This window comes from Bombus pyrosoma, linkage group LG1, assembly GCF_014825855.1.
Source record: "Bombus pyrosoma isolate SC7728 linkage group LG1, ASM1482585v1, whole genome shotgun sequence".
In the NCBI taxonomy this organism is placed as follows: Eukaryota; Metazoa; Arthropoda; class Insecta; order Hymenoptera; family Apidae; genus Bombus; species Bombus pyrosoma.
In genome coordinates, this window is record NC_057770.1 from 13,711,854 (window position 1) to 13,724,138 (window position 12,285).

The 12,285-nt window shown below is 38.5% G+C and overlaps 1 protein-coding gene across 2 annotated transcripts in view; it reads right to left on the reverse strand.

Moving 5' to 3' along the window:
* The window catches only part of LOC122571180 (protein madd-4-like), a 109,853-nt gene extending 99,281 nt beyond the window's left edge, over positions 1–10,572 (reverse strand). For both annotated transcript variants that reach the window (XM_043734599.1, XM_043734588.1), the window contains exons 1-2: positions 10,510–10,572; positions 10,247–10,363 (exon numbers count right to left, since the gene is read on the reverse strand). In XM_043734599.1, the coding sequence (XP_043590534.1) occupies positions 10,247–10,363; positions 10,510–10,557 (165 nt within the window). In that variant the 5' untranslated portion in view covers positions 10,558–10,572. The remainder of the gene's footprint in view (positions 1–10,246; positions 10,364–10,509) is intronic.
* Between the last annotated feature and the right edge of the window lie 1,713 nt (positions 10,573–12,285).

Genomic DNA, 12,285 nt, shown 5'->3' on the forward strand with positions numbered 1-12,285 from the left:
AATATTTACAGATTAATGCTTTGCTTCGTCCTTTAAAACATTCTCTTATACGATAGAAATCGTCGTTATTTGATTCCATTAATCGCGATTACTCGTTCGTATAATCATCCCGAGAAACAGGATTAAACGTTCGATGAATCCTTCCATGACAAAAATTTCCGCTGGCAGTGACGATCTTTTGATCAATACCTCTCAAGTTGCAATTTTGGACATTGATCTCGTTTCAAATTATACAATTGTTGTACAGACATAAACCAACAATGAAAATTAGAACAGGAATGATATTTATATCAGAATAACAGTGAATAATTTATGATGCGACGTGAACGATAATTCATTAATTCGGCTAATTGCGCGGCCGCGATATTCTTCGACGATCAAACGGGTGCCAGCCTTGAATTGTTAACACGCTGTAGCAAATTTAATTGAGCGGTTCGCGTAATTATCGTCTTTCTTCGATCGATTATTTACGTTTTAACGAGGCGCTTTCTAGCTCGAGCGCGCCCAGTGCCGATATTTTCTATACAATTTAACGAAAATCCACAATTTGATATGTAGTGGATATGATAAATATATATATATATATAGTCTACATAAGAAAGAAATGTGGCATAACATTTTTTTTCATTTTCGGCTTAGTTATCGAGAAAATCGAGTTTGAAAATTTACCGAGTATGCTTGAACACGGCTAGTTCTGGACTGAACAGGATTAAATAGTCGCCAGGAAATCATTCTATATGTGAAAATAAGTCAAAAGCGTGGAATACGATATTTTCACAAGATCCTTTGTTTTCGAGAAAAGAAATTTGAAAATTTATCATACGCGTGTAGTCATACTTCGTGTTTGAACTTTATTTTCTGTCGATTATTTAACTCTGTCTATCATCATCTCTATCATCTCAATCGTCTCTAAATATACTTGACAAATTGTCCGCTTTTTTTCTTATTTTTACACAGGGAACCCGTCGTGTCCACTCTTACGTGCTCCTTCTTCGGCTCCTGCGTTCTCCACTTAGCATTAGACATGAAATTAATCTTTTATTAAGCTTCCATTTTCTTTGGTCCTTGGAATTGGTTAAACGCACACGCGCATTTTATTTCGATCTCGCGACATATTTATACCTCGTTGATTGGTATTTTCTCTCTCTCTCTCTCTTTTTTTTAACGACAAAATACGCGGAAAGCTCCCATCATCCTGTCCGCCCATTATATTTTGTTCTTTTCTATTTCTGTTTTTTAGATCACAGATAATGAGGCCTCTGTGCCTTAAAAGACAAAGAACCGCTTTCGAAACGATGCAATATAAAATACGACGATATACACAGGATATCAATGCGAGGCTTTATTCATCCTAAATATTCACTGCACGGCCACAATCACGATTCGTTTTAAACGCTATTCCAATTTGAAAATCGCAAGCAATAAACGAATAAACGTAATACACAGGCATAAACACAAGCAGCGGAATAAAATTTGTTCGTTGTTAAATTGAACGACGGTGTTCGGTGATAAAGTAATTACAAGTTGAACGAACAGTTTCAGCGCCAACACCTTTGCGCACCGAAACAATCGTCAGCTACCGACAACTATTCCCACTAATAACCATTCTGGCAATTATCCAAATAATTCGTGTTAACATGAAGCTCATCAAGACTTTCCGCCAACTTCTAACTTTCAACCCATGAACCCGAATAGAATTACAGCCAATGGAATAATCAACCATCGGTAATTGCTTTTCCACTTCTCGATATTCTTTCGTTCCTCGTTCGGTCGGAATTGCACGGTTTTAAATTTCAGTTTCAATCGCATTGTCATCTTTTTCTGTAACCTGCTACTTCTCGTGTCGTAGGATTTTACGCACGCACCATTCGTACAAGTACATCGTGCTTCTGTTTGGCATGTTTTATGACACCATATCTTTTGTTAGTTTAGTGAAAGGAGAGAAAGTAAATATTATTCCCTAGGAATTAATAATGATATTACTTATGTGAAATAGTTATAAAGTGTCCGATATTATCAACTCTCTCCTGACACGTATTATTTCTCCTAAATGAAATAAACCTTTCCTACAAAATGCATGCACCTGTAATTATTCCTAGGATCTCGGGAAAGTTGAATTTTTATGAATCGTATAAAATGGAATCGTATGATTAAAAAGTCAGTCATCGTCATAAGTTGATGAATTAACTCAACGATATGTGAAAGCGATCAAATCACTGAATGTCCGGAACTCTACAACCATATGTATATGAAGAACGACGATCAACTAACGCAGAAACTGTTTCAACTTCAATTACATCTTTCCTTCTTTTTCCTTCGCAACTCTGCCACGTACCAGTATTCTAGGAGAGGGCTGCGGTTTCTGGGGCGAATCGAGTTCTGCCAAATTTCTGGCAGCCACCCCCGGAAGTTCGCTGATTCGGTATTCGCGAAAGGAATTCCCAAAAATACGTTCGGCACAAACGTTATTTCGATATACCGTCGCGACATCCTAATTCGACGATGCGCCACCGCTGTTCGCGAACTTAGTTTTACGCTCGTAGCCAATGCAATCACCGACAGAAGAAACACCGAGAAGATATCTGAGGGAAAATGTACGCAAAGTTGGATGCAGTAGGACGCGCACGATTTCCTATACGGGATATGGCCCTATTCGCCTTATCTGTTCGCCATGCTCCTATCAAAGGTATTTTTATATGCGCATGCGAAACGTTGTACGGATACACGGCGAGGTACACAGTTGTCTTACGAGATCATCTTATTGCTCGCCGAATTTCGCTGGAGGTTTCTTGTTGCTGCCACGTCGCGTCGTTCGATTATCAGAGTCGATCTGATCGGGCGTAGGAAATTTATGAAATTCACGATCGATAGCGAAATTTATGTGTTACAGAAAAATAAGGAGTTGAGTCGATTAGGATGAATTGTGCATTAATTATTCTTACGATGTATCTCGAGCGGTGAGCTAGAAATAAGGACAATTGTAAATGTAGAATAAGGTTGAAAATGAAATTAAGCGATTCGATTGCCATAACGCAGGAAGATACGAAAGTGAACTCGAGGATTACAATTAATTAAACAACTTGTACTAAAACCATGGATATTCGAATCTTTACTTCTTCAATAAGAAGGTGAGCTGAATATATATTTTTGTCGTCAAGTGTCCAAGTTTGATTCTACAATCAAATTCGGTTCCTATCTGTTTATTTTACATTTACTTGAGAATACCTATTGCAGCCGGTTATTTTAGAATTGTCAAATTTAAGCCGTGAGAAGTAAATTAGTGATTCGCGTCAAATATGGGAATAAAGTCGATACAAGGTTTAATTTACCAAATTAATTAGAATTGATATCATGAACAAGCGCGCGTGCGCGTGTTTCCATCATTTTATAAATTAAATCTACAGGATCAAAGTTAGTACACTAGTAATCAAATAACGTTCCACGTTGAATCTTCAATTATTAAAACTATTGATAAAAACGACATTGATGCAATTAGGTCGAAACTTTCATATTCATGCACTCGAATATCAGTGAAGTTTCAGTGATATTTTAGAATCGATAGAGAATTTCTGATTTCTCTTTATAATGTTGTTATACAAACTAGATTTGAACGCGACACATACAGGATGCGATAGCAACGGTCATCTTCGAGGATGCGCTGCCAGATACAGAAAGCTTCGCGTACTGTGACATCGAATTCATAAATTCTGATTTGTGCATTCAAAATGCGATAAACGTTGACTCTGTGTTCGGTGATATACGCACGTTAAGCCCGAGCATTCTAAATTTCTCTCAATCTGTTGTTCCGATCGGTTGCGGGCAACGCAGCTTCCATCCATCATTCGGGCTGTTACTCTTTTCCGTGACTGGCGATCTTTCCGACGCATTTCATTAATTAAAATAACCTGACGGTCCCCCTGGAACTTAATAATGACAGATTTGAAAGATTTCTTTAAAAATATCCGTCGGCAAATTTTAAATCTAGATTATTTAAAAGAGAATTTTATTTTCGATTGAAAATCTAAATCTATTCTTTTAAACAGCCGTTCCTGTTACTACAGCCGTATAATTTACTAATTGTAAGTGGCGATACTCGTAATAAGGTGATGATACTGTTGCGCGAAGGGTGTTTACAATGGTTTTTAATGTCTAATGAAAGGTAACAAATAATTAGCATGTGTGTGTCTGTGTAGAACATCCTAATAATCGAACCTTGCTATTAAAATTCGCTCAATTTTACTAAAAGATTGAACAATATCGAACATTTTAAATGATCGAATTTGATTATCGAGGATTGTAAGTAGAGAGAGGTGAGAAATATTTCTCGCCCGTCAATTTCATCTATCCTAATTCAACAAGAATCTGGATATCACGGAGAAATCGTAACGGACCGTATCTCCCATGGTGCAAACTTTACAACGTTGTTCCCCAGTGTCGACGCGATTAAAACTACCGACCGACCGGATGCCGCTGAGGGTCGTCACGGTCCTCGTCGTCGCGACGCTCTTGTCGCATACGTAAAACTTGGCGACAGTCGAAAAATATGCAACCAGTTTTATAGCGGTGGTACCCATGGAGTTGTTACGCCGTGACGTGCAACTTGCACCACTTACCAGCGATTTTATACCGTTTCCAGCGCGACCGGAAATCCTCCGTGTCTCGCGTAAAATTTCTCCAACTACCTTTCTCGCTTCTCTCGCTCTCGCCACTCGGCCTCGATCGTTTTTTTCGCAAATGTTTCGGATCGTCTGGTTCGCAGGTCGATCGAGAACCCCTTCGCTACGATGTTTTACGATGATTTTTTTATCGACAAATGGTTGGCCTGTGTTGTATGTTTTTTATCGACGTCGAGGACATTGGTGACGCAAAGTTTTTGAGATGAAAGACTGGTTCGTTCTTCGGTTTATGACGTGAATAAACTTAAAAAAAAAAAGTCAAGGGCGGCGTGAAATAGGGGGTGACAAGGAAAAGTTTGTGTAAAAATAATTATTTAAGAGGATTTAGGATCTTCTTGCATAATTAAACTGATATTATTAGCGAAACTTTATGAGTTATCAGTGCTAATAAATTTGCTCATAGATAAAGTATAAACGAGTATTCTTTACGGTGCACTTTGTACTCTTTATTTTGATAAACATTCTGAATTTTTGTTCTCACACCGAATACGTTGGTATTCCTAGCTTTAGATATTTTCAATAGCATTTTGAGCGAATGGTTGGGCGAATTGTTTGATCATGGAAATATGGAGATATTCTTTGGTATTTGGATTAATAATAAATTAAATAAATGGAATAATCGTACAACATCGTCTATAACATGTAACATCGTTTATAATCTGTTATTTATCTTCTCTACATTCTTTCGTCGCTTAGTTTCTTCACTTTTTTTACTTCATTTTGACCTGCTTTTTTCCTCTTCTTCCTTTTTTTTTTCTATATTATAATTAATGTATGGCACCGACGTTCAAGTCGACTCGATCGACTCGAAGTTTCTGACGAGAATTTTTTTTATTTTGTCTTTTTTTTTTACGAAGCAGAGAAGAAGCAGAGAGAGGATGTACAAGAGTGGGCCAGGAAGTTTTAATTCATTTTTCCGACGAATCGAAAATTGGTGGAGCGACGGGCCGGTTAAAGGGTCGAAACTTTCTCAGCCAAGGGATGAAAATTGCTAGATCGACCTACATACGGATGGCGAGAGTACAATCTCTCTCTCCCTCTCTGTCACTCACTCTGTTTTTAGTACGTTTAAACTTTTACTATGTATAACTTCATTCTCTCTCTGCAATTGTTTCACACGAGCGTATTTAATTAACGCACGACCCCGGTAATCGTAATTAATGGCGTGAAGATAATGCCGTTGAAAAACGTTGTTTACCGTGTAAATGGAAACTGCCGGCGTGGCGTCTCGTGTATGATACAGTAGTCGACCCAAGAATTACCTGCGTTTAAGGAAATTTCTAATCTTACGACTCGATTATCTTCATCATGAACAGGTTGGAAATGTTGTAAAATTAATCCTTTAAATGATATGCAGTTGTTGGAAATGTATATCTCCGAGGGTAGGCTTTGTTTAGCGAGATAACAATGTTTTTTATTCTATCTACACATTACTATAGGAATATACTAGATGATTTATATATCATACTGTCGCTACATCTTTTGTACGATATAATTTTGCGTAATTGTGTAATATAATAATAATTTATCTGTTCAGTCAACCTTTACAATAACGCGTCAATTTACATTATTAAACCTAAGGAATTTCTTCGCTTCTGTTCGATTTTTCTGTGCAATAGGATTATTGATAATAGCGATTCTGTAGTTGTTTCGAACAAACTTTCTATCAAATGATATTTCCTTTTCAAAATTAGTCAATAGTTTTTCAAAAGATAATGTTTATTCGACCATTCGCGGAGAGACGCGATCGCGAGAAAGCACGTCAACGAGAGTCGTAAATTTCCGTTACGATTAGATAATCGACGCCACGAAATGATCGATCTCCTGATTTCTGTTGCGACAATAGGGGTGGTTCAATTGAATTTACACTGAATTAACAGGTATAAATTAATGTTTATTCCAACAACTTTGCAAAGAAGATAGTTACACTGACGCGTATGTATAATTTAAGCAAGTGATTGATTTAAGGATAGAAACCCGGTAATGACATGTTCACTATTCGAACGGTGAAGAATAAGTAAAGTGACGATGCTGTGTGAAGCGAGGATAGCTAGTGATGGCTGTGTCTAAAGCAAGGGGCCATCGGATTCGTTGATGACAATTTTGGTTAGGAAAGCGAGGGTAGTAGACGTTGCTTCCGATTGGATAAAAAAAGGTTGGTGTACTAGGAAGAAGGTGAGAAAAACTAACTTTCCCGTGTCTTCCCGTAGTAAACAATAGGCTTTGGAAACGAGTCAGTAAAAAGATGTTTGTACGGTCTGAAGGACTTTAGCTGGAAAATGCCCCAGATTTATGATAGGTCCTTAAGACTATCGAGGCTATGCCGTAAGGACGTGCGGACATCTGGTTGCCATCTTGCCCGCGGTAACAGATGATAACAACAAATGAACGTAGATATCGGTAGATGATCGTATAGGCTTATCTATATTACATTTAGCTTACACAAATAATTGTCCCCCAACTAGCAATAAATAAATTAAGATCCGTTTACATTATGCGTGATTCACGGTCCCCCCATTTTGCCGCAGCAAGAGTCGTAACCGACGTGGCTTCCGGAGAAAAATCTGCGTCGCCGACGCCACGGCGGAAACAACGCGGCAAAGTTAACGCGATGAAAGCATCGCAAAGTTGAACGTTACGAACTTTCCCTGTATTTTTTCGTCGCCGGTGAAGATGTGAAATTACGTGCGAAAACGTTCTCGAAATTCTAGAATTTCTCGACAACGACGAGAGGATAGGAAGCTGCAAAGGAAGCGAAGCGATTCTCTCTCTCTCTCTCTCTCTTAATTTAAATATATTCGACGCGAGATTGAACGTAGGCACGTTTAACTTTCATGTTTGCTGATGCGTCCACGCTCGTGGAAACACGTGGTAAATGTGGCGTGATCATTTTTTCCGGGATTATAGAGTTCACAAGTCCTCGAAACCTTTCGTACGGTTTGCAGATTATGAAAGATGAAACGGCAAGATCTTCTTAAAAAAAATAAGTTCGCCTTTCTTCTCGTTTGTTTAAGGATCAGATTTAGAGTTTGAAAGATATCAAGTTTCTTATAAAGTGGAAAGGCAAGACTACAAAGAGGAAGTTGATCACGGTTAAAATGTTCTTTAGAAAAATATGCCAGGAAACGGAAAAGGATAATGTTAATGTTATTATATAAATTTCATTATAACAATTTTGATGTAAAATTACGAGTTCGATCATTAATGTATACTTCTTCGTTATTTATTAACTTTCTTTGGTTGGATGCTAGATTTTCTGCTCATAAAATATAGATTTTCCATCGCTTTGAATTTGATCAGGAATTAACTTTTCATTCAATAGATACTGTTATACTGTCTTTTAATGAAACGAATAAAGCATAAAATGTCCCGAGCGATCTTAATTTGGACTTTTGATTGATCATCTTGTCAATCTTCTTGTCAAGAGGAAAGAGTAATCAGAGATTAAATACGAAGAAACTAAACTTAAGAAACAATGTAGCTGAAAGAGTGAGACAACACTCAGGATAAAATGTATGAGACAATTTAATAGAAAAAAGCGGAACGACAAAATAAGATACCGCTATTTTGAATCTGGAAACTGAAGCCTGCGGTAGAATTCGGAGAGGCAATGGAAAACCATCGATCGGACGGAAGTTCGACCCGACCGATATTCAAACCGCGTTTCCGCGTCCAACAGGGAAATATGAAGAAGCGTTACACGTGTATCGACTGCGGCGCATCGTGCCAGTTCGTGTCTCGCTTTGCCACGAACCGGAAACTAGGCTACCGTTGCTTCTCTATCCTGGTTGTATTCTCGAGACTCTCAAGGAAAGTGGAAATTCCAAGAGGAGGTGAACCGTTGGCAAAAAGACTGACGGCGGTTGCCGCGAAACGTCGTGTCGCGAGAGTCTCTCGCGATCGGTCCAGCAAAAACGCGCCACGGCGTCTTCCGCGACTCTCTCTTTGAAAAAGCAGTAATTACTTGTACAAATTCCGTACACAAATACACATTCGTTGGAGGAAGGAGGAAAAGGAGGGCATCGATCGAAAGGAACTACAAAGGTCGCGGTTAATGCGATTTGTTGGAAAAATGGAAGGTAAATCGGTTGAGAAGAAAAAAGAAACAGAAAAGTAAGAGAAGATTCGAAAAATGTAATAGATAGTCGAATGATCAGAAGATCTGTTAAATAAATAAGTATAATAATAATAAATAAATAAGTAAATGGCGTACGTGGAAATGTAGAGTGATATGTTTGGTAGGAAGTTTCGTTTCTTAATAAATCGATTTAAAAAGATAGGTTCAAGGAGTATACCCCCGTATACATATTTGATTGTAGATTAGGTTTATGAATTTGTACTTTTTATACACACTATCATCGCTGTACGGTATTTTTACTACGATAGATTTTTACTTATACAACCATGCCAAGTCTCTGGCGTACCGTGAGGAAAATGCGAGTATAAAATAGCTGAAGGAGAAAATTTGTCTCTAGTCGAACATTTGCTAAATGAAAATATGTACTCTAGGAAACATTCACCGGAGTATAATAGAGTAAGAAGGCAGAAGCCATTTCCAATAATTCTTAATAAAAAAAAAAGTCTCTTCAGCGAAATGAACATCAGAATAACGTCTGTTAGATATAGACGTAAGTGAGATCACATGTGAGTGAACGCGAACATGTACACCACAAATTGTTAACATCAGTTTATTCAAAATAAAGCTATCTATATAAGAAAATGTTACTCTGCACTTTCGACTTATCTTCTCATGTAAATTTACCCGCTTCTTCGGTCTGCATGACTTGCAAGGGAACACTGTGTATATGCGAGATTTAAGGCAAAATTATGTAAAGTAGACAGCAGAGAAAAGGGGAATGAGAGAGCCGGTATGGTAAGGGTGAACGTCCATGCGAAGAGGAATTCGCGCGCGAATCACGGGGCTGGTTTCCATGTCGTTTCGCGTCTGCGTCCCGGAAAAAGGGTAGACGCAAGAAGAGTGCGTCCTCTAACGTCATCTTGAGATTAGTCGAGGCCATGCAAGACGCCGGAAGCCTTGGTTGACGAACTGCCGGCCAAACAGAGCACGAAAGGCCAACGAGGAGGCGGAGGCCAGGCGTAAAAGACTTTACACCGATGTGCACAGTGTTTCGCGTCGGGGGAAAGGCACGAGGAAAAAGAGGGAAGGAAAAAATATAGGAAATATAAAATGTTAGCAGAGAGACAGGTGAAAGGTTGACGATGGTATTCAGCATAGGTGTAACGGTCTCAGCGACCTATTTCCGGCTAGCTGGCATGAATAAAGGCGTTTATTTTTCCAGCAGCCCCGGCGACGCCCTCTCCTTTCGTATTCTTTCGCGAATCCACAAGTACAAGAATAGAAAAGGATTGAAATATATATGTGTAATATGTGCACTCGGAAATACGCGTGCATCAATGTTTAAGGGACGTTTATGGTTCCAAAGCAGATTAGGTACTTGAATTTATTAAGATTCAAACTTTCTCGTAAGGGGATGAAGTTTGATGACGAAGAGATGATGTTGGAGGGTTTGGAGATTGGTTTTGGCGAATAGTGTTTGTAATTGACTTACCTGGTCTCCTGAGTCTGCGTCGAGGTTGCTGTTAGCTTCTGAAACCTCTGATACATCCTCGATGATGGAGTCGCCGATCGTGCTGTTGTCGCTGACCACAAGGCCTAACAGGCATATCTGAAACGATATTTAAAATTCCAGTTAAAGTTTTAATTCCTTAAAATAAAGTCTGGTTCTTCATTAGCGAAGAAACAAATCGGCGACTCGACATCATTACCCGATATCGAATGATGTCGCTAAATTGTCATATTTGCAAAACTCACTTTAGTATTGTTAGTTTCGATAGAATATTGTCTTGAATTTGGCAGCATTGGTTAAAAATGTTGAAGGTCACCGCTTTTAAGAAAACTCTACATCTGGTCTTTTTAGCTTTCTAAAGCACTGAAGCCATCGACAGCGTATAGACAAAAGACTGCGACGAAGGCAGACCATAAACGGTCGACAGGCGACGTTGGCTTCGGGGTTTTTTCAGTTATAGAGTGACACTGCTAGCGTACGGATCTGGACCAGCTCATATTATTATTTCAATTTTTTTGTACTTTTCACTTCCGTATTTCAAATATATTTTTCTACCTTATAATTTATCCACGCGTCTCTCTCATTATACATCTAATAACCTCAACAAAAAAAGGGTTAATTTCCACGATACTCGGAGGATTTCAGTTAATATTTAATCAATATTAATCACTGAGAAATGTATTTAATCCGAAACTATTCACATTCTTTGAAACACCGTCGTCGCTTGTTTTGGTCGGTGAAAAACCGTTGCGTCGATCGCGCGATGATAGAAGGAAAAGTAGCGGTTGGTTTGCTATGTCGCCTCGTCGAAATGAAGAGACGTTCCGTCTCTCCTGGCGAACGAGGGTGGCGCAATTTAATTGTTATCGTACCATAACCTAAAAACGGACACTCACTTTCTGGGATTATCGTGCAAGGTGGAACTTTTATAACGAGTTCGAGTTCGAATTTTCATCGCACGTAGGGTCTCGTTCTGAATTTCGTTACGCTGATATTTCCAGGAAGCTGGATGATCTATATTTCGCGACACTCGTGTCACCGTTGCCAGGTATATTTTCATCGAAACAAACGCGAGTTTATGATCGCGTTTTGTTTGGTTATTTAGTATTTCTTTAGATCGATGGTGCGTTGTTTTGTGAAATTAGTAGTTGAAAAATCATACGATTGTGCATTTCTATTTGTACGTATGGGCGTGACAGCGTTAGAACAGCTAATCTTCGCAATTGAACTGCGAACTTTTATGCTAAAGTATGGTGGAGTATGTTATGCAAACAAATTCCGTTTATATGAACGAAATTTTAGTAGTGCCTGATTAATTGAACTTTAGCTAAGCTCCTATTATCCGAATTACCGCCAAACGTCCAGCGATAAGATGTAAAACTGTAGGGGGGCACTGACACGCATTGTGTAGCACACCTTCATGCTTCGCAACATAATTATGTATTTAGATTTAAATAGCATTCAAATATTTAAATATTTCTTAGGATCCTCTTACATGAACATGAACTGTTAACTGAACGAAAAATTATAGATGCTGGGGAGAAATAGGTGGACCTCTGTTATATGAACGACCTGGTTACATGAACCAGCGTGTCTCCGACAGGTTCATATAAACCGAGTTCTACTGTGTTTATAATGAAGAGCAGTCCGTATTGCATGTAGAAATCTGAGAGTGCGTAATGCCATATGGAAATTTGGTTTCACGTGACAAGAATGTGTTTAGACGTGCGAAGGCTTCGAGAATGCGTTGTGATTGGAAAGAAAGTAGTATTGATTCAAAACAGCACAATATCGTAGTTCGCTCGTTCGAATCAATTAATCGTGCATGTGAAGATTAATTGGAATTGATTAACCAGTGTCTTGGTTTATACGATTTCGCTGTTTAGATAAAATTACATATTATATTTCGTTTGTGACTATTAAAACTTATTTACGTAAAATTACATTATTTAAAGTTGATCGGCCGTGTCGAGGTTGACTGACAGAAGAACGAGTGGATGAATTTGTAATAGAAAAATATA